The 23853-nt window shown below is 49.1% G+C and overlaps 2 protein-coding genes across 2 annotated transcripts; one reads left to right on the top strand and one right to left on the bottom strand.

The window, feature by feature from the left end:
* Nucleotides 1-1338: 1338 nt before the first annotated feature.
* Nucleotides 1339-11845, bottom strand: TBCCD1 (TBCC domain containing 1). Its single transcript, XM_063167395.1, has 8 exons — nt 11760-11845; nt 11128-11548; nt 10885-11034; nt 9073-9439; nt 7363-7549; nt 5494-5991; nt 2268-2443; nt 1339-1695 (listed from the first exon to the last, which is right to left on the bottom strand). Exons 1-7 carry the CDS (start codon nt 11843-11845, stop codon nt 2314-2316), a joined length of 1839 nt encoding a protein of 612 aa, XP_063023465.1. The 3' UTR covers nt 1339-1695; nt 2268-2313.
* Nucleotides 11796-23321, top strand: DNAJB11 (DnaJ heat shock protein family (Hsp40) member B11). Its single transcript, XM_063166662.1, has 10 exons — nt 11796-11911; nt 12134-12290; nt 15304-15401; nt 16311-16443; nt 17335-17477; nt 18054-18136; nt 18584-18641; nt 19137-19248; nt 19736-19895; nt 22925-23321. The coding sequence occupies exons 1-10, from the start codon at nt 11844-11846 to the stop codon at nt 22987-22989; spliced, it is 1077 nt and encodes a 358-aa protein (XP_063022732.1). The 5' UTR covers nt 11796-11843; the 3' UTR covers nt 22990-23321.
* The last annotated feature ends 532 nt before the right edge of the window (nt 23322-23853 follow it).

Below are 23853 nucleotides of genomic sequence, written 5' to 3'. Positions count from 1 at the left end.
TTTCCAGGGACACCCTCAGCTGGAGCCACACTGCTCCAAACACCTCCTGACATAGAGGGAAAGAAGGAAGCGTGGCCACCTCCCCACTCCCCACAAAGTGAGTGATTTCACACATCAAACGACGCCCAGATTTCTGTTGTCTCTTCAAGTGTCACAAATTGAACCCCAACTCTCAGCCCAGCACCTGAGGCTGGAGCAGAGGAGTTTTCCCTCGGCCACACTCTGGCCCTGGGAGCAGGCAGGCCGAGGATCACTGGCTTCCACAGCCACCCCCCCGGCAGTGCATTATGAAAAACCACCTCTGCAGCTATTCAGTGCCCCAGCCCAAAGGCTTAGCGAGACAAAGGGACACGAATTTGGCACAGCAGCGCCCGAAACACGCAGCCCCTCTTTCAAATCTGTCAGGACAAGCACTCTCGCAACAGCAGCTCTGTAAATGCAGGCAGATGGGAGAGCCTGGGGCACACACAATCAGCAGCTGCTCCTCTTCCCATTTTAGGAGCCTTGAATCACCCAGAGCTGTTGTTCTCACTGAGGCCACTTGGACTGATTTAGTTTTTAACTCCTGAAGATCACAGTTCAAGCACAAGGTGGGTTCTATCAGCAGGTTCACAGCTCAAAGCTGTGGTCACTTCACACATCCCTCCTTTAGAGTTTGGTTAAATATAATAAATCATCTTAAATAAATAGAATAAATATAATAAACTCACCTCACCTGCCTGCCCAGGAGACCTTCAGAGGAACTCTGAGGATCTGCACTCAAGAGCACTGTGCCTTCCCCTCACTCAGCTTGGAGAGCTCTTCCCAAGGCACCACCAGCTGCTGCCTCCACTCATCCATGCAATGCCTTTGCCTATTTTCCAAGCTTATTTAAGTGCTCAGCTATGAGCACATCTCCCCAAAACACATCCCACCAGCACATGAGAATGGTGCTTATTCAAGCTGATAATCTTTATGAAAATTATGAGAGACAGGAATAGGGCTGGTTTCAAAACTTTGTGCCAGGGCAGCCTTCAGCTGCATGGCTGAAGTTTACAGGAGTTTTGCTTTCAGCCTGGCAGGACTTACATTCTTTTTTTGACCCACTTTCCCCATAAATTAGCAGTTTCTCTGTCTGACAGGTTCACATTTCATTAAGATAAAAGATGCTGTGTCCCCCTAAGATCAACTGTACAGGTAAAACCCCTTCCCCAGGACATGCGCCAGGTTTATCCAACAAATCTGGTTTATTGACATTCGTCAAAACAATGCAACCATATACAAAAATTTATCTTCTAAAAGTGCCATCTTCATATTAAAAAAGAACCTGTTTGATTTCATTCATAAAAAAATTAAACATTTCATTTTCACATTTATTAAAACAGCACCACTGGTTTGTACCATGAGGATGCAGGTGATGCCCACGGCCTGCATCCAGCTTTGTCCCAGGAAAGCTGGTGTGTTGGACACTATGGACTGCTGTGACAGCTCTGCAACAAGGCACACTTCATCTTCCCCCAGTGCCAGGCACCTCTCTGTCACCTACAGGATGGCTACAGCACATTCCTGGGAAAGCAGCAACGCTCAGGAATCCTACAGCAGCCAGGCAGTCCCATCCACACCAGGGCTGGCTGGCAGATCCAGTGGGTGCAGCTGGGATGGCACAAAGTCTTAATGAGAACTGGGCTGAGTGGATCACTGGCTGCTCCCAGAGCTCTGGAACAAAATAAAAGGAGACAATTTTACTTCTAACACCAGCAAAGAAAAAGGAATTCAAAGGCTAAATCAAAAATAAAACAATTTTCTAACAGTTTGAAACACGCCATGGCAGAAGAGCACAATAAAGGCAGGTCTCCAGCTCCTAAACCACTTCTGCTTGGGAAGAGTGAGAATTATCTAAAGTCTTATTGTAAGAATTATCCAAAGTCTTATTGTAAGAATGACCCAAAGTCTCACTCAGCTCTCTTTAGCAAGAAGTGAGATGGGTGGACATCAATATACAGTTTCTTTGAAAGAGCAGCTATTCCAATCAGTTTTGTATCACATTATGTGCAATTTGCCCATCTGCCTTAGAGATGCCTCCAACAAATCAAACTTGGCAGCAAGGCCATGCTGAGGTCAGAGATTTCAGCTAAAAATGGGTTTTGATAGGAAAGTAAGAACTAAACCCAAATGCCAGGCTCTTGTGAGAACACTCCCTTCTCCTACCTCTGCCTTGGCTGCGCACACCAACATGGGACAGTTCTTGGGGGGAGAGATGAATGAAGAGAAGGAAGCCTTTTACTCACCTCCCTTTCCTCCTGCTGCCCAGGAATGTTATCCTGGCCAGGAATGTTATCCTGCTGCCTGCTTGGAGCCCAGGGCAGGAGGGACCAGGCTGTCCAGCTGCTGCCTGTTGCCCGTCTGAACCAGCCACTCATAGAATTTGTCTTCTACCACAGCCTGGAGCTGTTTCCTCTGATCCCTGAAACAGACACAGCAGCAGGGAAATATGGAAAAATTCACATTTATTCACAGTATTATACTTCTACCACGCCTTCATTATCCAAACAAGCCTCCAGATGGATCAGGAAGAGCCAGGCTTGGTTCCTGAACCTTGCAGAGACATCCAGGAAAGGTTTTTACCAAGTCAATGTGATGATAATGAACCCCAAAGACAGAACCTGGTGGAATTGGAGAAGTCATACAAAATTCTCCATCCCACCACCACAACCACCCTGCTCCAGGGCTGCCTCCACTTTCTCCTCAGGGCACAGCTGAAAAACTGTCTGAAAAGGAAGACTAAAATTAACAACCAGTGGTTAAGCACTAAGGACACCAAATTCTGTTCTGACAGCACCAGAGAGGAAGAAGATCAGGAAAAGAAAATGCACCTATAAACAAATCTCACATCATTTTCTGTTTGGGGTGTTTTTGGCAAGCCTAACAGGGCAGGCCACTCAGCTCAGGCTAACTGGCACTGGTCAGATGCCCAAAAGCATCTCCAGAACAGCATCCCAGCCCTCTGGGATCAGCTCACATCTGGAATTTCTCAAGCCAAAGGTGGCACAGCTGTTGAGTAGCTCCTGATGGACTTTTTCAAGCAGTTGACACAATTCATTTCTGAACAGCAATGAAAATGAACACTTTTCAGTATTCTGGAGGTTTTATGTAGGTTTGCTTTGAACCCATTCCCAATTTGATGTGCTGACCCCATTCTGTACTGGGAAAAGCAGGAAACCAGCTCCACAGGAGACCACAAAGGTGATCAGAGGGATGGAGCATCCCTCCTCTAAGTAAAAGCTGGGAGATTTGGAATTGTTCAGCCTGGTGAAGAGAAACTTAGGGGTGAAACCACTGTGGCCATCAAGTGCCTGAAGGAGCTACAAGAAACAAGGAGAGAGACTCTTTGCAAGAGCCTGAAGTGACAGCACAAGGGGAATGGCTTCCCACTGCCAGAGAGCAGGGTCAGATGGGATCCTGGGAAGGAATTCCTCACTGTGAGGGTGGTGAGGCCCTGGCACAGGGTGCCCAGAGCAGCTGGGGCTGCCCCTGGATCCCTGGCAGTGTCCAAGGTCAGGCTGGACAGGGCTTGGAGCAACCTGGGACAGTGGGAGGTGTCCCTGCCATGGCAGGAGGGGAATCTGCTTGGTCCCTTCCCTTTTTAAGGTCCCTTCCAATTCAGGCCATTCTATTCAGTTTTGTCCCACTCACCCTCAGACAGGCTCCATGTATCCACACCCTTTTTCCAAGTTAAGGCTGCTGTGTGTGTGTTCTCTTCCATTTGAGCCATTCCCCACAAAGCAGGGTTTTGGAACACAAACTAACCCAAATTCCTCCCCAGTGAACACAAAGGCAGCCACTTCTTTCTTCCCTTGTGGATTTATCTTCTCCAAGAGCTTTTTCTCTACCTTGATCTGCTGCTGACCCTGAAAGACTTTCTGTCTGATACGCTCAGGAAAATGAATAAACAGGATTTTATGCTTTTGCAAGTTGTTCCTCAAGCTGTCTTCTTGGTCCTGTCTTACGGGGGTTTTACTTTCAGCCTGGCAGGATTTACATTCTTTTTTTGCCCCACTTTCCTCAATCAGACAACTTCAACTTCTTGAAAGATGTCTTCTTATTTCTAACACTCTCTTTCACCTCCCCGCTCGAGCACAGCAGCTTTTTTCTTTCTACAAGCCTGATATCCTGTTTGCTCTAAGCCTCCTACTTGTCTCCCTTCTTGTTTCCCTGCCTGCAGGAGACAACAGACATTTTCCACTGTCAGCTGCCCACTTTCTTTTCAACAAGCTTCTAAACTTGCCAGAGTTTCCCCCCTTTTATGGAATAAGCAGCAAGCTCTTGCTTCCTGTGACTGCAGCAGATGATGGCAAATCTAAGCACATCAATCCCTATTTCCTCATATTTCTTTCACAGGAAGGTTCTGACAGGCCAAACTCCTTCCCAAAACTGTGCAGGGAAGCAGCAGAAGCCTGGGAAGAGCAACAGATATTTGAAATGGGGTTTTATCCCCATTTTGTGCTTGCCAAGGAAGCTGGGCAGAGGAATTTCAAAGTTACTGCCCAAAGGTGATCTGCTACAATGATCCACGAGCACATTCCCTCAACAAGGGCTGGGACAGCCATTTACAGCTTCAATCCAAGGGGAAGGCTGGGCTAAGAGGGACCCCAGGCAGCTCAGGGTGCACACCCAGCCCTGGCCCAATCCACTGCCAGGGGGGATCCCTCACCTCAGCAGCATCTGGGAATGCTTTTCCTGGAGCCTCACAAGTTGGAAAAATGCAGCCATGAGAAAGCACCTCCTCAGGAGCAGCGTGGGTGAGGGAGGGGATTGTCCCCCTTCACTCCATTTGGTGAGGCCCCACCTGCAGAGCTGCCTTCAGCTCTGGGATACCCAGCACAACAAGGATGTGCTGCTGCTGGAATCCAGAGGAGGCCATGGAGGTGCTCCAGGGGCTGGAGCCAGGCTGGGAGAGCTGGGGGTGTTCACCTGGAGAGAAGAAGGCTCCAGGGAGACATCACACACCTTCCAGTGCCTAAAGGGGCTCCAGGAGAGCTGGAGAGGGACTTTGGACAAGGGACTGGAGTGACAGGACACAGGGAATGGCTTCCCACTGCCAGAGGGCAGGGCTAGACGGGGTATTGGGAATAAATTCTTCCCTGTGAGGGTGGTGAGGCCCTGGCACAGGGTGCCCAGAGAAGCTGTGGCTGCTCCATCCCTGAACTGTTGAAGGCCAGGTTGGACAGGGCTTGGAGCAACCTGGGATAGTGGAGGGTGTTCCACAGCAGGGGGTGGAACAGGATCAGCTTTAAGATCCCTTCCAACCCAAGGCATTTTGGGATTCTCCCTGAGCTATGCCTGTGAGCATTTGCCTTCCCCCATCACCAAGCAGAATCCCACGATTGCTAATTACTAATGCTCTAGGACTGGCCTGCAAGGCATGGCTCACACAACCCAAGCCACCCTTCAAGGATTTCTGTGGAAATCCCCATCAAACAACCCTCTGTCCACGTGGCTGAGGGGAACACTCACCTGCTCAGCCCTGCCTCCTTCACCATGCGCTGCCACACCTGCACCTTCTGCTCCCGCTTCTTCAGCACCTCCTGGTACTCCTGGGGAAGCCCCCCTGGGGTCTCTGTGGTGTCTCCTTCCATCTCAAAGGGAATCACAAAGGTGTAGAAGTCCGAGGGGGGCAGAAGCCGGAAGACGCTGGTGTCACCGCTGTCCCTGCACACCAGCATGGGGCTGTCCCAGTAGTTTGGCAGAGTGGCCAAGCCCACCTGAGCCATGTGGTCTTCCAGCATGGGATAATGGGTGTGGAAAGGGGCAAAGCTGACGTCCTGGTTCCCAGAGAGGATGAGGGGCTGCGTGGGTGTGAGGGTGTGGAAAGTGCAGCCCTTGGTGGACGAAAGGGACAAGCGATAGCAAACCGCGATGACCTTGACGTTGTCACAGCCCTGGACGTGCACTGATACCTCCACAGGGCCCAGGACAAAGGTGCTGTTCCGGCACTTCTCGATGGTCACAGACCTGCCAAGGAAGTACAGAACCATCAGGGGTGGAAGGAACCTCCATCCAGCCCAAGGCAGGGTCACTGTCACAGACATATTTATGAAAAATCCTTTTGCCAGGATTGTGGTGGTGCTCACAGGGGTCCCAGGATGAGGGAAGAGATGAGGATCTGACTCCATGTTTCAAAAATCTAATATATATAAAATAAAATAATAAATTATTAAAACTATACTAAAAGAAGAAAGAATTTCATCAGAAGGCTAGCAAGGAAAGCAAAAGAATGGAATGATAACAAAATCTTATCACTGATGAGACAGTCTGAGCCAGCTCACTGCGATTGGCCATTAATTAAAAACAACCACATGAGACCAATCACAGGTGCACCTGTTGCATTCCACAGCAGCAGATAACCATTGTTTACATTTTGTTCCTGAGGCCTCTCAGCTTCTCAGGAGAAAAAATCCTAAGGAAAGGATTTTTCATAAAACAGGTCTGTGACACAGGATTTTTTTCTCCTGAGAAGCTGAGAAGCCTCAGAGGAAAAGAAAAACAATAATTATCTGCTGCAGTGGAATGCAACAGGTTGATCTTTGATTGGTCCATGTGGTTGTTTTTAATTAATGACCACAGTCCAGCTGCCTCGGACTCTCTGGTCAGTCACAAGATTTTATTATCATTTTTCTTTCCTTTGCTGGCCTTCTGATGAAATCCTTTTCTCTCTATTCTTTTAGTGTAGTTTTAATATATAATTTTCTTTTAATATAATAAATATCATAAAATAATAAATCAGCCTTCTGAAACATGGAATCAAGATTCTCATCTCTTCCCTCATCCTGGGACCCCTGTGAACACCACCACAGGGTCACCTGCAGCAGGTGACACAGGGACGTGTCCAGGTGGATTTAGAATGTCTCCAAAGAGGGAGACTCCACCTCTTCCCTGGGCAGCTGCAATAGAAGGAAGTTCTGTTGTGTTTTAGTTTATGGCCATTGCTCCTTATCCTGTCACTGTCAGCGCTGAGCAAAGCCTGGCACCACCTGGAGATCTCTGTATGGATTGATGTGACCCCACCTCAGTCTGGTCTTCTCCAGACTAACCAGGCCCAGCTCCCTCAGCCTTTCCTTGTCAGGGAGACTCTCCAGTCCCTTCATCATCTCTGTATCATCCACTGGACCCTCTCAGGAGCTCCTTGCCCCTCCTGAGGAACCCAGACCTGAACCCGACATCCCAGCTGTGCCTCACAGGGCTGAGCAGATGAACAGCATCACTCCTTGACCAACTAGGAATGCTCTTCCTAACATCCCCCAGTATCCCACTGGCCTCCTGGGCCCCAGGACACACTCATGGTCAGCCAGGAGCCCAGCTGTGTCCAGGAGAAGCCAAACTCACCTCAGAGGGGACAGGAGGTAAATGAAGGAATCGTGGCAGCGACAGATGCTGACGTGAGCCCCCACCAGGGTGTCCGAGCTCTTGGCCACGGTCTGCTTGTACACGTGGCTCATCATCACCAGGGGGGACACCTCTGGCACCACCCGGGCACTGCAGGCAATCTTGGCTTTCCTGGTTGATCCTCCCCCTGCAAAACAAAGCCCACAGAAGTTCTGGGTGCAGCAATCCCTCAGGAAAATAATCAGCCCCAAAGTTCAAGGATGATATATCCCACAGCAGTCACAGCATCCCTGATGCCTCCTGGGCAGGTCAGCAGCACGAGGCACCAGAAATTTCAGAAACTGAGAGACACTGAAGGACCAAAACCATTTCAAGATTACCTAGGAGCAGTCAAAGCCTCCCACAAGCTCAAGAATCTCCAGTTCCACAAGCCTGTTGCTGAACACGAGATTCAGCTCAGCAGGAAGATCCTGAGGGTGAGTTTTAAGCAGGAATTGTGTATTTCAAAAAGGGAAATGCTCCCTCTAGGACACAATCATTAAGCCCTTCTCTATCCTCCCTGCCCCTCCTGGGACCCTGCAGTCAGGGAAACAAAACATTGAGTTAAATTCCTTATTCTAAGGGGGAAAGTGTCTTGGCTCCACTGCCACATCCCTGAAGGAGAGGGGCTGGATTGGAGACAAGGAAACCTAGACCAGATCACACCCCACTGCCACATCCCTGCTCAGCAACAAGAGCTGAGTCCTCATTTCTGGGTTTTTTTCCTTTAAATTTTATTTATACCATTTATCTAGATTTATTTTTCTGTATTTCTAAATTGATTTCTGTATTTCGAATTTTCTCTATTTTTCGATTTCTCTACACTTTTGTAATTCTATTTATTTATCTATATATTTATTTGATTTATTATATTTATATATTTGTCATATTTTTATATTATAGTCATATATTTATTATATTTATTTATTTATTATATTTATTTTTATATTTTATATATCTTTATTTCTATTTTTTCTACATTTCTGTGCACTTCTGCTTTTGTTTTTCCATACTCGTACTTACCATATTTCTGTATATTTCTATATAGAATTTCTATTTTGCTCACATTTTTCCATTCCCCTCCACATCCTAATGTCCCCACACACTTTTTTGTTTTATAATAAATAATTGTATTTATTTCTATATATTTTATTATATTTATATCTTTATCATATGTATTATATTATATTAGTATATTTATTATATTTATATATTTATTTTTATATATTTATTTCTACATTTCTGTGCACTTCTGCTTTTGTTTTTCCATACTCATACTTACTGAATTTCTGTATATTTCTATATATTTCTATTTTGCTCCCATATTTCCATTCTGTCCCACATCCCACTACCCTCCCACATCCCAATCTCCCCACACACTTTTGTAATTCTATTTATTTCTATATTTTTATTATATTTATATATTTACTACATTTATTTTTATATATTTATTTCTACATTTCTGTGCACTTCTGCTTTTGTTTTTCCACACTCGTACTTACCGTATTTCTGTATATAGAAATAGATATTTCTGTATATTTCTATTTTGCTCCCACATTTCCATTCCCCCCCACATCCCAGTGTCCCCCCACATCCCAATATCCCCCGACACCCCCATTTCCCCCCATATTTCTGTCTATCTAACAACACCTCCCCAGCAGTTTTGCCCACCTTGCTGTGCCCGTACGAGATTCTTGCCAGCACTGACGCAGACAGTTATTCCCAGGGGATTGGCAGTGAGGGAGGAGCGCAGCCAGCTCTCCAGCTTGAGCAGGGAGAAGGTTCTGGAACCTTTGGAGTACCCATTGAGGCCATGGCAGGGCTGCCTGAGTGCCAGCTTGTGCAGGGGACGGACGGTGCCCGAATTGCTGACGGTGCCCTCCAGCAGGAAGCTGAGGGCACACACGGCTTCCAAGGACACCAGGCTGCTGCAGCTGGAATGGGAGGAGGCTGAGAGCTGCTCTGGCTCCAGCAGCAGCTCCAAGATATCCAAGAGGTGGCTCTGAACAAAGGCAAGGTGCTCCTGGTCGTCCCAGTTCTGAAGGGGCAGAAAAACACATGAGGGAGTGAGTTCTCCAAGCTGAGAAGCTCCATGGACATCATGTATATAAATCCTTGCTCAGAACCCTTCTAAAACAAGGGAAGCCAGTCAGGCACAGTGCTCATTCCTCTTGCTCTGCTCTCACAAAGCTGGAAAGACACCTCCTCCCAAAAACTCAAAATAAAGCATTTCATTCCAACTCGAGTACCAAGTATTCATTCCAGTTCTGGAGGGGCAGGAAAACACAGGAGGGGGTGAGTTCTCCAAGAAGCTGCAAGGACATCATGGATACAAATCCTTGCTTAGAATCCTTCTAGAAGAAGGAAAGCCAGTCAGACACAGTGCTCATTCCTGCTGCTCTGCTCTCACAAAGCTGGAAAGACACCTCCTCCCAAAAACTCAAAATAAAGCATTTCATTCCAACTCAAGTACCAAGTATTTCATTCTAGAGAGTAGCACCAGGCTCTTCTACAGCCCCACACAAACCCAGGCCACTGCTGCTGGCATTCAAAGGGAGGACACAAATCAATAATTGACACTCAAGGTCCTGGAGCTGCTTCAATGGAAAATCCCTGCAGCCAGGATTGAGTGCCAGGATAAAAAGCAGAGGGTCATTTCTCCAATAAACCAAACCCTCTGAAAGAATCCTTATTTCAAATTTTAAAAGGCCCTAGCCCAATAAAAGCAGGAGACTGCAATTCAGGCAGAGCTTCATAAAGCTGAGTTTTGCTGCAGGAACACAGGGCTGTGATTACACCTTGTCCTCACCACTTTTGTTCAACATTTCAGGATAAAGTTATCCAGCTCCTATTTTTAATCACTCCAACTTGCCCCAAGCTACATTTCACCAGCTCATCCCACCCACTCACAGCAGCACATCTGTGCCAGAATTCCAGAGGCTGGCATGGCCTTACATAGGGTTGCAAATTGTAATGCATTCCCCCACACAGAGCTATCCACAGGGCACATCCAACCCACTCCTTCCTAAATACCTGGCAGTATTTTAAAAGGAAACAGCATTTCCACGTGGTTGATCTACAGCTGAACAACCAACTCCCCTCTCAGAAACAGAATGTGACACCCTGGAATCAAAAATTCCACACTGGATCACGGGAAAGGTGCTATGAGCATGAGAACAGCACCCTGCTTGACTAACAAAACAAAAAAGGCTGTTGCTTCTCAAAAGGAGATTTGCTAAGACTCTCAGGGAATATTCAGTTGGGTTTGGACTCCAGGAAAGTCTCATGGAAAAATTTAAAGAAGCTTTTTATAAACTGTAGAGATCACAACAACTTCACTTTGTTTACTATGGAACAGGAGCTCTGCAGCTGGAGCTCTGCTCACAGGTGAAACCCTCCGGGGAACAAACCAGCCCCTTTCCCAAGCCCCCTCAGAGAGAAGAGGCTCCTCCTGCACACGGACAATCCCGGAGGCACGAGTACCTTATTCCCGGTGCCCGATTTCTCTGACAGGCAGGGAGACTTGGTCCTGGGGCTGGGCCACTCGTCCCCGAGCAGAGAGCGCCGCAGGGACACGTTGTGGAACTGCTGCACGTACAGGAACAGCAGGAACTGCAGCGTGTCCACGGAGAGCTGCGGAGAGACAGAGAAGTGTCAGCCTGGGCCGGGCTCCCCTTTCGGCGGGGTCGGGGCTCCCCCTGCCCCAGGCCGGGCTCGGGCTCTTGCCTTGCTCCGCTCCCACTCCAGCTCCTCGGCGCTGCTGCAGGCCGCCTCAGCCTCGGCCCAGCGCAGGCGGAGCGGCGGGGAGGGCCCGCGGAGGCCGCGGTAGAGCTCGAAGTAGAGCCAGGCGATGTCGGGGCTCAGCAGCAGCTTCCCGCAGGCAAGGTGCCGCCAGCTGGGCCAGCTCAGCCGCGGGAAGCAGCCCTGGTCCGCCCGAGCGCGGGCGTAGGCGGCCGCCTTGCGCAGGTAGTGCGGGGCGAGGCGGGCGGGCGGCGGGGCCGGGAGCGCTCCCACCAGGAACGGCTCCGTGCGCACCCACAGCCGCACCGGCCCCGCCGCCATCGCCGCCGCCACTTCCGAGTTCCGCCGCGGGCACCATAGAGACGGCCGTTCCCGCCCGCCGGGAGCCGCCGCCCATTGGCTGAGACTGCCAGCGCGAGGGCGGGAAAAAGCGGTGCGCTCGCTGATTGGCTGTTCGGAAGGAAGTCACCCCGGAGGGGCGGCGAAGCGTGGCCGGCGCGCTCCGCGGCGACGCTCCGGCAGGCGATTGGCCGGCGGCGGTGAAGTGTGAGCAGCCCATTGGCCGGCGTCGCGCGGCGGCGCGCTCGGATTGGCTAGCGTGGAACACCCGGCGCTGCCATTGGCTGGGGCCGCGGCGCTGCGGAGCCGCCGGGACGCGCCGCTCCCGCCGCTCCCCCTCAGCCGGCAGGGCCGGGCCCGCCATGGCCCCCGCCTGGATCGGCCGCCTCTGCCTGCTCCTGCTGTGCCTCTGCGGGGAGGCCGCCGCGGGGTGAGTGCGCCGGGCCGCGCCCACGGCCCGCAGGTTCCGCCTCAGCACCGGCCTTCCCCCTGCTGAGGGTCGGCGGGCGCGGCGCTGACGGGACCTCTCTCTCTTCCCCTCATCGCTCCCCTGTTCCCCCTCTCCCCTCTCGCTTCCCGCCTCTCCCATCCCCGTTCTCCTTCACGCTGTCCCCGCTCCCCTTCCCTCACCTTCTCTCTCCCCCCACGGCAGGAGAGACTTCTACAAGATCCTGGGGGTGTCCCGCGGCGCCTCCATCAAGGACATCAAGAAGGCCTATCGCAAACTGGCGCTGCAGCTCCATCCCGACAGGAACCCCGACGACCCCCGCGCCCAGGAGAAGTTCCAGGACCTGGGCGCTGCCTACGAGGTGAGGCCGGGAGCTGGGAGTGTCCCTAAGGGAGCCGGGAATGGCCTCCCCGGGCTGGGATGGGTGGATGTGGCTCGTAGGATTCATCCTGGAGCGTTCAGGGGATGGAAAAGAAGGTTTGTAGGGAATTAAAGGCTTTTCCCCAAGGTGCAGCTGGAATCCGTCCTTCCCCTGTACCATGTGAAATTCCATCTTCCCCCTGTTAATATATTGAATTCTATCCCACATCTCTTATTGTTACAGAATCCCAGGATGGTTTAGGTTCGAAGGAACTTAAAGATGATCTCATTTCATCCCTTCACCATGGCCATGGACACCTTCCACATCAAATTTCCTTTATTCCTTCTCCTCCTCATCAATTTCCATCCTCCTCCTATTACTACACCAAATTCCATCCTGCCTCTGTTAATACAACAAATTCCAGATACTCTCCCAAATGAAAAGCAGAGATCCAGAGCATACCAAGTGGCTTTAAAAGGGACACCCAATTCTGGTTCCATTTCACCCAGAACAACCAAATCGACTCACTGCGTCCCACAGCCAATTCAGCAGAAGGATTTCCAAGCTGTCCTGGCTAAACACTGATAAAGACCTTGCAAGGAAGGGCAGGTTGCTTTCCATCCTCCCCCTATTACTACACCAAATTCCATCCAGCCCCTGTTAATACATCCAGTTCCAGATACTCTCCCAAATAAAAAACAGAGATCCAGAGCCTACCAGGTTGCTTGGAGAGCTGCTCCTGCCAGAGGACAATCCAACACCTCTCACCTCTCTCAGCCAGGAGGAAGCCAAGGCACCAGATTAAAGTTCTTTGGAATTTATTCCCAGTTCCTAAAGGGAGGTGCAGCAGCTCCAAGTGTGTGTAGGGCCTGGCTGAGATTAGTCTGAGCTGATGGGAAGTGAAAGGGGCTGGCCTTGGGTGCAGAGGATATTAAGTGAGAAAAGTAATTGTGGGACACAGCAGGATTCCTGTTATTCCATGATGATGTTGTGGCATGCAAATGATCCCCCACACTAATAGCCCAGTGCATTAAATAATTCAAATTCAGATCATTGTATTGCCCAAAGGTGTGAAGTGAAAGCCTGCTTTCCTTGGCTGTACATGCATAGTGAATGGAACAGAGGCTGTTTCCTCCATGTTTTCTGTCCTTTTTGTCACTCCATCTGCTCCTGCTCCCCCCTGTGCAGCAGAGAGGAAGATGATGCTGAAAAATTCCATTAGCAGAAATTCCTAGCAGTGAATTGCTCTTTGGGTGGGAGCTTGGGGTCCTTTGGGAAAAACCCAGCTGCAGGAAAAAGGGTTTGCAGCCTGGCTCCTGCTTCCATCCCTGGTGCTCCTCAGCTATGCAAATATGCCCCAAAAGAGGAAGTGAGAGAACAGCTGGCATTTGTTTCTTTGTGTTGAGAAAGAAAACTGTTCACTTTGTTTTCTCTAAAAGCTGGGACCCCTTTTTGGTTCTGACTTAAACAAACTGGCTTTATTATCACAGGGAAAATGAACATAAAGACATTTTTTGTGGGAAAAAGTAATTCTCTGTCATTTGCAGCACCTCAGGATGGAACTGTGAGCACTTCAGGATTGATGGAGCTGTGAGCTTGGTGCTGCTTCTGTGAGCTGGGATCTTGTTGGCACTTCCTGCTGGCAGAGGATTCCTCTGCCTCTTCCTCGAGTTCCAGCTGGTTTAAGTGTTTGCCAGCAGCTGAGATTATTCTTTCTATTTAAGAGCTGAGTGAAAAAATGGTTGTAAAATCAAATCAGAAATCCAGTATTCATGTGTGTGAGGTTTGGAGGAAGCTTTTGATGCCCTCCCTGCCTGGTTTTTATCTGTGTTTAGCCAGGACAGCTTGGAAACCCTTCTGCTGAGTTAGCTGTGGGACACAGTGAGTTGATTTTTGGGCAGAATGGAACCAGAATTGGGTGTCCCTTATAAAGCAGAATTTTCCTCACCATAAAGCCTCTGTTAATAGCACTGCTGCTCAGGGGCTGGGTAGCTGATTATGGCAAAGCTTTCCCAAAAAATTGAGGGGAAAATAGGTTAATGAACCTGCTCAGTGTGTTCATTTTCACAGGCTCAGTGATTCCAGCCCAGAGCTGTGTGCTCTGAATTCAGCTGTTGGAACCAGGAAAGAGACTGATCCCAGGAGAGGGAGTGAGACTCTTTTGCAAAGAGCCATGAGTCTCAGGATGGGTTTGGGAGGAGTTTCCATGGGAGTCTCAAGTGAACCCTTACCTGCTGGGTGGAATTGCTGAAGTCACTGCTAATTTTCCCCTGTTGCTAACATTTATCAGTGGTTATGATTTCACAGAATCTCAGCATGGTTTGAGTTGGGGGGGACCTTAAAGCCCATCCAGTTCCACTCCCTGCCATGGGCAGGGACACCTCCCACCATCCCAGGTTGCTCCAAGCCACATCCCACCTGGCCTTGGACATTTCCAGGGATGGGGCAGCCACAGCTTCTCCAAACACCCCAAATTCAGCTGCTTTTCCTCTTTCAGTTGCTTCTCCACCTTTTGAGTTGCTTCTCCATCTGTTCCCACTCCTCTGCAGCCTTCTGAAAGCCAACCTGTCAACTCTGGCTTTTCCAAATCTGATCAATGAGGGAGGAAGGGCAAGGAAGACTAAATGTGACCAGAGACTTGTGGATCTCTGAGGCAGGAAAGAGCAAAGATCAAAACTTAGGAAATAAAATCAATGCTTAAAAGTCATGGCTGAGACACAGGCATGGTGGGATGTGATTATTTGTCTCAACATGTCCTGCTTTGTAGAATTTGAGTTATTCCCTGTGATTCTTTTTTTAATATTTAAGATAAACTCAATGTTTATGTTTTCCAGGCTGCTTCTGCTTTTTTAGTGAATGAAATATGTTTTTTATGGGGTTACCTTTTGCAGACAGCACAGCAAGCTGGGCTCCTGTAGAGTCCCCAGTGAAAAGTGCTGGGGGCCCTCAGAGCCTTGTCCAACACCTCCCCTGAGCTCCAGGTGAGCCTTTGCTCCATCCCTGCCTTTTCCAGGTGCTGTCAGATGAGGAGAAGAGGAAGCAGTACGATGCCTATGGAGAGGAGGGCCTGAAGGATGGCCACCAGAGCTCCCATGGAGACATCTTCTCCCAGTAAGGAGTTTTAACCCTTTGGGGCTGTTTTCACCCCTTTGCAGCTGCTGCTCTGATTCTGTGATGCTCAAGCACCCTTTTGGTGGGAGTTTTACCTGGCCCAAGGTTGCTGATGTGCAAGTTGAGAATTTGAAGAGATGCACTACATGTAATTTCCAGTTTTGGTGTGCCCCACTCCTTGCTGCAAGCAGGATCCAGTAGAGACTTCCCACATGGGCACCTCTGGGCACTGTGGGTGATTTTTCAGGTGCAGCACCTGCTTCAAACATGTGGAAACTTTCTCAGGTTATCTGTGTGTGATTGGGGTTTAACCTGTTGTCACACATCACTTTGGGGACACGTTGCCTTCTGCAAAGCAATGCTGTGGTTACTTGCACAGCCCCTGTAGAATTTGGAGCATTAAAAACCAAAGGCACTGACACATTGCTTGGACAGAACCTGATTTTCTGTCTCTTTGGATAAATTTCCTAAAATTATTCCAGAAGTTGCTCAGTTCTTGTAATACTGGATGAGGACTTGCACTGCTGCTCTGCTCTGCTCTGCTCTGTTTTGAGGGACATTATTCCTAGGGAGTTTTCCTCATCCCTCTTGTCTTTAAACTACAAAAAACCAACCTGCTAGCAGTACCTTGCAGTGCTACTCAGAGTTTACACCTTTTAGTGATGGCAGCTGAGCAGCAGTGCAATGTGGAGAGGTCAGAATTTGAGTGTCTTGCTCCAAATTTTATTTTCTTTAGTAGAGAAAACTCTTCCAAAATGGCTGCTGCGTTTGAAGACTTTAGTTGTCTTAACAAAAAGAGGTTTCTGGGTTCACTCTGGAGCTTTAGGACTGCCAGGAGGATGCTTTTTAGTGGAGTAGAAGCATTTGTCTAGAATTCCTTCCTGAGCTAACCAGTGTGCTTAACTCCAGTTTCTTTGGGGACTTTGGATTCATGTTTGGAGGGAGCCCTCGGCAGCAGGACAGGAATATTCCCCGGGGAAGTGACATCATCGTGGACCTGGAGGTCACACTGGAGGAGGTGTATTCAGGAAACTTTGTAGAAGTAAGTTTATTTCTCTCAGTGTTTCTTCTGTTCCCAGGTTTGAGGTGCCTGACCAGAGTACAGAATATCTTCTCCCAAAAATTAGAGCTGAAATAGATGCTGCATTTCTGTGCTGGCAGTGGAGGATGTTGTGGTGCTGTTTATTGAAAAACCCACACATTTTTTCATCTTTTGCATCTGGCAGTGTCTCCATAAATGTGATAATACTGATTTGTTGGCTGTCAGTCACCAGCTCAGCTTGATTAGTGCAGCAGCCCACTTGAAAGAGGTGCAAATTGTCCCTCTGTAGAATTTAGGAATATTTCAGGGGCTGTTGATAAGCTTCAAATTCGCTTTGCAATTCTTGTAAAACCACATTGAGGATTTTTCAGTCTCTCTTTACTGCCAAATGTGCCACTGCAAGTTTCTAGATTATATAACTGAGAAGAGTATGTGGAAAATTATTATTTTCTTTCAAGCAAGCTCCATCTCTGGTGCTGACAGTCCCTCCTGTCTGTTGGCTGGCTTTCCTTTGGTTGATTTTGTGTTGTGTCCAGATAATTTCTCCATTGTGTGGGGCAAGGAAGTATCATAACCAAAGTGTAGAGTGTCCCATCCTAGAGTTACCTTTCCTGTGTGGAAAAGTGTGGAAAGAGAATGGCAATAGTGATGTCACAGGGAGTTTTTTTGCTGTTTAACATGTGATCACAAGGTGAAAACTTGTCATTGTTTTGCCAAGGCCACATTTGGAGCTATTGTGGCAGCACCACACAACATGTCCCTGTCCGTGGCACAAGGCTGGAATTAGGTGATCTTTAAGGTCCCTTCCACCCCAAATTCTCTGTTCAGAGAAATCCAGACTCTTGTGGAGACCCAGGAACACTGACATCAGCCTCTCCCTCTTCCCTGCAGGTTGTCAGGAACAAGCCAGTGGCAAGACAGGCACCTGGCAAACGGAAATGCAACTGCAGGCAGGAGATGAGAACCACCCAGCTGGGCCCTGGGCGCTTCCAGATGACTCAGGAAGTTGTTTGTGATGAGTGTCCCAACGTCAAGTGAGTTTGGTGCTCTTTCCTGCTCCACAGGATCCTAAATTCCGTGATTTTATGTAGGGACGTCAGTGTAGGGATGTTTATTCCAAAACCCACCGCTAGATGGGGGAGCGCGCCTGCGTTCCCAGGGAGAGCTGGGCACTTCGGAAAAGGTTTAACACTGAGTTCTTATTTCCAGGGAGCCACTCTTGATTCTTACATCTGTTGGATGCAGAGCTCCCCAATTTCCCCTTCCAGCTTTTTATTCCTTGCACAAAGTTCCACAGCTAGATCTGAACGGGGAGCACACAGCTGGGAACAGCTGGATGTGGAATGCCATGCTGAAGTGGAATGCCAGCACACCCCCTGGTGCTGGCTGGGTATTTGGGAGCTTTCAACTTCACCTTCTCTGCTCCCTGAGTCTCAGCTCACCAAAAAGGCAGCTCTGACTCTCTAGGTTTAGATGTGAGCAAGGACAGTATGTGTGAGCTTGTGGGGGTGCTCTCCTTACCCCAGGGACACAAATAAAAAGTTGAGATGAAGCTGAAATAAATAAATAAAGTTGCAAACTGAGTGCTGAGTTGCTCTTCCCGTTTTCAGGCTGGTGAATGAAGAGAGGACACTGGAAGTGGAGATAGAGCCAGGGGTGAGGGATGGCATGGAGTATCCCTTCATTGGGGAAGGTGAGTGTGTGCTCAGCTCTGAGCTGCTTCTCCTCCATGCTCCTCTGGCACATGGTTTCCATGTGGTTGGAAGTGTTCTCTGCATGTGCTGAAATCCAGGAGCATGTTCCTAACAGTTCCACTCCCTTAGCTGGGAGTGGGGAGATGCACAACACCTGAGCAGGAGCATCTGTTCCAAGCTTTTGGCTTTGAAGGGATCCCCTCTGCCCTTCTGTGGCTAAAGGACATCATTAACATGAGACAGATCTTCCAGAAAAGCAGAGCTGTGACCTTGCTGAGGCAACACCCATAAAGCCCTAAGCTCTTTAGGAGATGTTTAAGCAGAATTTTGATCATCTAAAGATCAATTAGTTGGGGTTTTTTTTCCTTTAACTGTAATATCCTGCTTGTCTCTCCACTCATTCCTAACTATTTCCTTTAAACCAAACTTTTTTTTCTCCCCTACAGGTGAGCCCCACGTGGATGGGGAGCCAGGAGATTTGCGCTTCCGAATAAAAGTTCTCAAGTAAGTCTCTGGCCTAGGTGTGCTCTTGCTTGGCCAGATGGAGCTTGTCCTTCAGCAGGGCAGCTGCAGGTCTGGCACTCAGGGCTGTGCAGGATGCTCAGCCCTCATGGTGCTGGAGGAGCTGGACTTGATGCTGTTAAAAGTAGAATTATCAAAGTATCTTATTGTTTTTGGCTTGAATTCACCTTGTGTGATTCAGAACAAATATCTCCTTTTCCCTAGCACACAATGTTGCTGTTGTAAGGAAATGCACTACTAAGAAAATTGCTGTGTGAGTCAGGACTTCTTGCCACACCTCACCACTCAGTGCCCTAGAAATAGAAAAGGCATTTATCAGTGCATATCTTATACAGGAAAATGAAGCTAAATTTGATTCATTCCTCACTTCCCCTCCTATTTATGATTTCTCCAACCTCCCAAATGGAAGGAAAGAAGCTCGAGGACCTGTTTCCCCTCTGGGGAAGGAGTAAAGTTCAATGGCTCTTATTTCCACAGGCACCCAGTGTTTGAAAGGAGAGGAGATGACTTGTACACAAACGTGACAATCTCGCTGGTCGAGGCACTGACAGGCTTTGAGATGGATATTGCCCACTTGGATGGGCACAAGGTGAGGCCCAGGGTGTTGTGTGCATCCCAAATTTCACCTGCAGCTCTGTGCTGAGGGTTGGCTTGCTTAGGATCTGGTTATCTACAGTATTCCCTCTGTTGGAGCATTCCAGGCCAATGAGGGGTGCCTCACTTCCATGCTGTCCCAGCAGCAGAGGGTGGTGTTAGTTCTGGCATGTGTCCAGTGAAACAGCCCATGGGATATCACTGGTTTTGGCAAGGAATCAATGCCAGTTGGAGCTTTCCAGTGGGTTGGAAAGAGTGTTGGAGTATTGGGGTGCACACACAGAACATGGACTACCCAGGGAGGTACTGGAGTCCCCATCCCTGCATGTGTTCAAGGAACATCTGGATGTGGCCCTCAGTGCTCTCTTCTGGTTGACAAGGTCAGAATCAGTCATGGCTTGGACTCAGTAATCTTGGAAGTCTTTCCAAACTTCAGTGATCCTGTAACACCACTAATGTTCTAACTTTCCTTTTCCCTCCAGGTTCACATTGTGCGGGATAAAACCACAAAACCCGGCGCCAAGCTGTGGAAGAAGGGAGAAGGGCTTCCAAACTTTGATAACAACAACATCAAAGGCTCCCTAATAATCACCTTTGATGTGGAGTTCCCCAAGGAGCAGCTGACACCAGAGCAGCGGGAAGGTGAGCGCCCAGAGCCCTCAGGCTGGCCCTGGCACAGCTCCTCCAGGGGCTGGAGCAGTCAGGAGGGGCTCTCCTGTCCCTGTGCCCCTTGTCCAACATAGCACAGTTGGCTGGTGGCCTGTGATGGACTCCCACATCCCTTGGAAGTGAGGGAGCTTGGCTGCTGAGGTTGGGATGTGCTGCTGCTGGAATGCAGCTCTTGGCAAGTGTGCAGTGCTTTGTTTTGGTGCTGCCCATCTGTCTGACCCCACAGCCTTGCTGGGCTCAGCCTCTGTCTGCTTTGCCTCGGCTGGAATGGGATCACAAAGGGTTTTCCAGCCCCTGCTGCTACTTTCTTGGAGGCAAGACTTGTGGAAATCCCTCTGCTGCTGAGGGGAAGGAATGTCACACTGTCAGGAGAAAGCTTGTTCCTTCCCACAGCTCCTTCCACCCTATTCCCTCTAGATCTGCTGCTCAGCTTCAAATGGAAACCTGATGAACCATGTCGGAATCCTAAAATTTCCAGGAGGGTAAATCCTTAAATCCTGTACTCCCAGCAGGGAATTTTTTGCTCCAGCAGCCTCTGTGGTTCTGCTGCTCCACATCAGAGTAGGAATCAAGGGCCTCATCCTCTGCCATGGGACAAAGTTATTCCTGGCATGTACTAGTGCAGCTCTTTAGGAAATCCCCAGAACTTCTTCCAGGGCTTCTTCTGAAGTGGATTGACTTCTTTTAGTGGATTTCCTGGACTCCTCAAGTGGTGTTTTATTCCACTGCCAGTAGTTTTCTATTCCACTGCCTTGGCCACGCTGTTCCAGCTGCCCTGTGCAGTCCATCTGGTGGCTGCAGCTCCAGATGTCCTGAGGCTCCTCCTGCAGCTCTACAGGGCTGAGAGCTCTGTACCTCTGGGCTGGGCTTAGTGTGATCCTGCTTTGTGGATTTATCCCTGTTCCAAGAGTGTTGTACAGGGCACAATGGCCTCCTCACTGTGGAGTCTCAGTCCAGGCTCTGCTGCCCTTCCAGAAGCTTCATCAGGCAACAGCAGCTCTGAAACACATGTGAGGTTATTCCAGCTGTTGCTCTTGGCAGTTTAGAGGACACTGAGCAAGGAGCAGTGACAGAAGCCTCCATGTTTTTGACAGAATTGCTCACACACCTCTACAGATATCCAGGAACAGAGATGATGGCACTGGCAAGGGTGTGTTCAGGCACAGGGCCTTGGGTGTTTCTCTCCCTCCCAAAGCAATTACACATTTCCCAGGGGAAGGTGACTGGGTAGGCAGTCAGATGCCTTTCTGTGTGCTGGGTATCTCCAAACATCCACGATATCAGGAGTTTTATGAGGGAATAGGTCTATCCCTGTGTGTGGCAGCAGCTCAGTGTACACATTCAGTGGAAAACTGTGGGCTTCAGAATTCAAAACATCCCTTTTTTCCTTATTGTTGGCAGTGCTCCTCATTTCTTATCTCCTGACCACATATCCAGCTCCTGGGGCTGTCAGAAGATACTCTGGCTCCAAGAGCACCACCCCCAGCTTTGGAGTCACAGAAATAATATCCCTTCTTTCCTGCAGATGGACTTGATCACTGCTGATCGGGGCTTCCTCTCCCTCTGTGCTGTAACCTGTCACTTCTTGTTGGTATCAACAACATTTCAAAGGAAAAATTGACTTCAGGCTGCACTTCAGGGAAGTGCAGTAGCACCAATTGTTGGGATTCCTGGTTGGAATTCCTAATTAAAACTCTGGTACATGATGAAATATCCTGTGCACTACAGGGGGTGTTCCGCCAGAGGTGTGGGAGCTGCTGGGAAATGAGGTGTGGGATGGTGCTAATCCCAGTTTTTCTCAGGATTACACCTTTCTCCAGCTACAGCCTTCCTTTCTAAGAACCAGACACCCAGGTGCCACATCGTCTCACCCACCAGCTGGAAAGTGACTTGAAGGCTCCTCAGGAAGTGAATTTGCCTTAGAGAATGACCTGTTCTAATAATGAGCAGCTCTTTGCCAGGAGTTCACTTTGTCCTGGTGTTCCTAAAAAAAGTTCAGGAATCTCTGGCCATCAGGCTAGGCATGAGAAGTTCTTGCCTGGCAGAGAGACATCCTGCTTCCAGTTACTACTTCCAGGGCAGTTTTCCAGGATTTTAACACAGCTGCTGTGACCCTTATGCATCCCATCACTGGTTTTCAAGGACAGTAGAATGTGTAGCTGAAAAGGTTTAAGGATAGACTAGCAGGACAAGGGTTGCAGGGAGACAAACTGTTTTTTAGCAGGATTTCCTGAAGGATTTGCATGCCTGAAGGTTGGAATTTTCTTCTGTACAAGTAAATTGGTTGGTTTCATTACTGATAGTCAATCTAAATCTCCCCTGGAGCAACTTGAGGCCATTTCCTCTCATCCTGTCACTTGTTCTCCTTAGCAGAGTCTGACCCCCACCTGGCTGCCTCCTGTCAGGAGTTGTGCAGAGGCAGAATGTTCCCCCTGAGCCTCTTTTTCTCCAGGCTGAGCCCCTTTCCCAGCTCCCTCAGGCCACTCCTGGTGCTCCATTCCATTCTCTGGACACGCTCCAGCCCTCAATGTCCTTCTTTTAGTTATCTGAAGGTCGCCCACAGTGTTGGGAGTTTCCCTCTGTTTTGGGCTCAGTGGTTTTTGAGGCTGCTCTGAGCTGTGTCCTGAGGGGTTCCAGGGCAGTGAGTGACCAGGCTGAGTTCATCAGAGGGGACTCCCTCTGTAATCTCTGGAAAAACAGTGACACATCCACCCTTGCCACTCTGCTTCCTCTGCTCCCTCTGGGCTTGCCCTTTAGGCAGCAGTGGAGACCTGCCAGCCCTTCCCTGTCGTGCCGACCCCAGGAGAATGAGCTATTATGGATTGAAGGGCTGACTCACTCTTTAGCCTGTTTGGTAAGAATTTGATACTGCCAGATCCTTGAACTGCCTGTTCCTTGGAGTGTTTAGTGCATGGGATTTCAGGAATGGGGAAGAAGTGCTGGAAGAGTCATCCTGCCATCTTTGCTGTGCTCTGTGTGTGACGCTCTCCCTTCCCTTGCAGGTCTCAAGCAGCTGTTGAAGCAAGGATCAGTGCAGAAGGTCTACAATGGATTGCAGGGATATTGATGTGTGGAAAAATTGGACTTCCCTGGAAATGCAAAGTCAGATTTGTTTGCAGTCTTTTCTCCTGCCCACTGTAGAAGGGGGAAGAGGGAGGGGGGTGATGGTTGAGGTTTAGCTCATCTTTGGTTTGTAAATTATGGAAGTGCTCACAGTTTGGGGAAATACTTTTTCAGGACATAACTGGTGCTGCCTATCATGTTCCACGTCCTGGAACAACAGAGATTCCTTGAGCAGGAAAACATAGGTGGGGGAAAGGAGTTTTAAATTCCACACAGATTGGAATTTCTGGTTTTTAAATATATTTTGATGTGACTTTTCTTGGCCATCTCAACATATTTTCATAGCTGCTCCTGCTTTTTACGTCCTTCGTGTCAATTTCTTCCAAATTCCTGTTGTTTTGGGGTGATATTTTTAATCCTAGCCCTTCCTCCCCTTCCCCTCTGAGTCCAGAGTGTGGTATTGGTTCAGAGTCTGGTTTTGGGTCAGGAATACTGGTGCTGTTGGAAGTGCACTGGGCTGTGTCAGGCCCCACAATTGATTGGGAAAAGAATCTTTCAAGGCCTCTGTGGGCTCTCCTAACTACAAAGTCCCAAAAATTGATCTGAAATTTGAAGTTGCACCAGCTTAGCAAGGACTCCTTGGTCATGGTGGAATTTGGGAATGGCTCCTCATGGCCCTGGTTGTCCCTCGTTGCCCCCACATGGAACCAGTCTGGAAAAGCTCCCTCCCCTCCTGCGCTCTGTCCTCTGTGAGGACGGGTGAGGCTGATGGGAATAAAGTGTTTGTTGGAGTTGGAATGGCAAAACCTCCCTGGTGATGTGTTTCTGGGACAGACCTGGGCTTCCCTGTGCCAGGCAGCAGCAGAAA

Source organism: Melospiza melodia, chromosome 12 (assembly GCF_035770615.1).
Source record: "Melospiza melodia melodia isolate bMelMel2 chromosome 12, bMelMel2.pri, whole genome shotgun sequence".
NCBI classification, from domain to species: Eukaryota; Metazoa; Chordata; class Aves; order Passeriformes; family Passerellidae; genus Melospiza; species Melospiza melodia.
Note: the sequence above shows the minus strand (reverse complement) of the source record. Positions and strands in the feature narration are given on the sequence as shown.

Excerpts from the sequence above, each read along its gene's own strand:
- TBCCD1 (XM_063167395.1), bottom strand. The coding sequence starts at position 11,845 with ATGGCGGGCCCGGCCCTGCCGGCTGAGGGGGAGCGGCGGGAGCGGCGC. Across the intron at positions 9,440-10,884 it reads AATCGGGCACCGGGAATAAG|AACTGGGACGACCAGGAGCA; the intron begins GTACTCGTGCCT and ends CTGCCCCTTCAG. Across the intron at positions 7,550-9,072 it reads TCTCGTACGGGCACAGCAAG|GGGGAGGATCAACCAGGAAA; the intron begins GTGGGCAAAACT and ends TTTGTTTTGCAG.
- DNAJB11 (XM_063166662.1), top strand. The coding sequence starts at position 11,844 with ATGGCCCCCGCCTGGATCGGCCGCCTCTGCCTGCTCCTGCTGTGCCTC. Across the intron at positions 18,642-19,136 it reads TTCCGAATAAAAGTTCTCAA|GCACCCAGTGTTTGAAAGGA; the intron begins GTAAGTCTCTGG and ends TTATTTCCACAG. Across the intron at positions 19,896-22,924 it reads GACACCAGAGCAGCGGGAAG|GTCTCAAGCAGCTGTTGAAG; the intron begins GTGAGCGCCCAG and ends CTTCCCTTGCAG.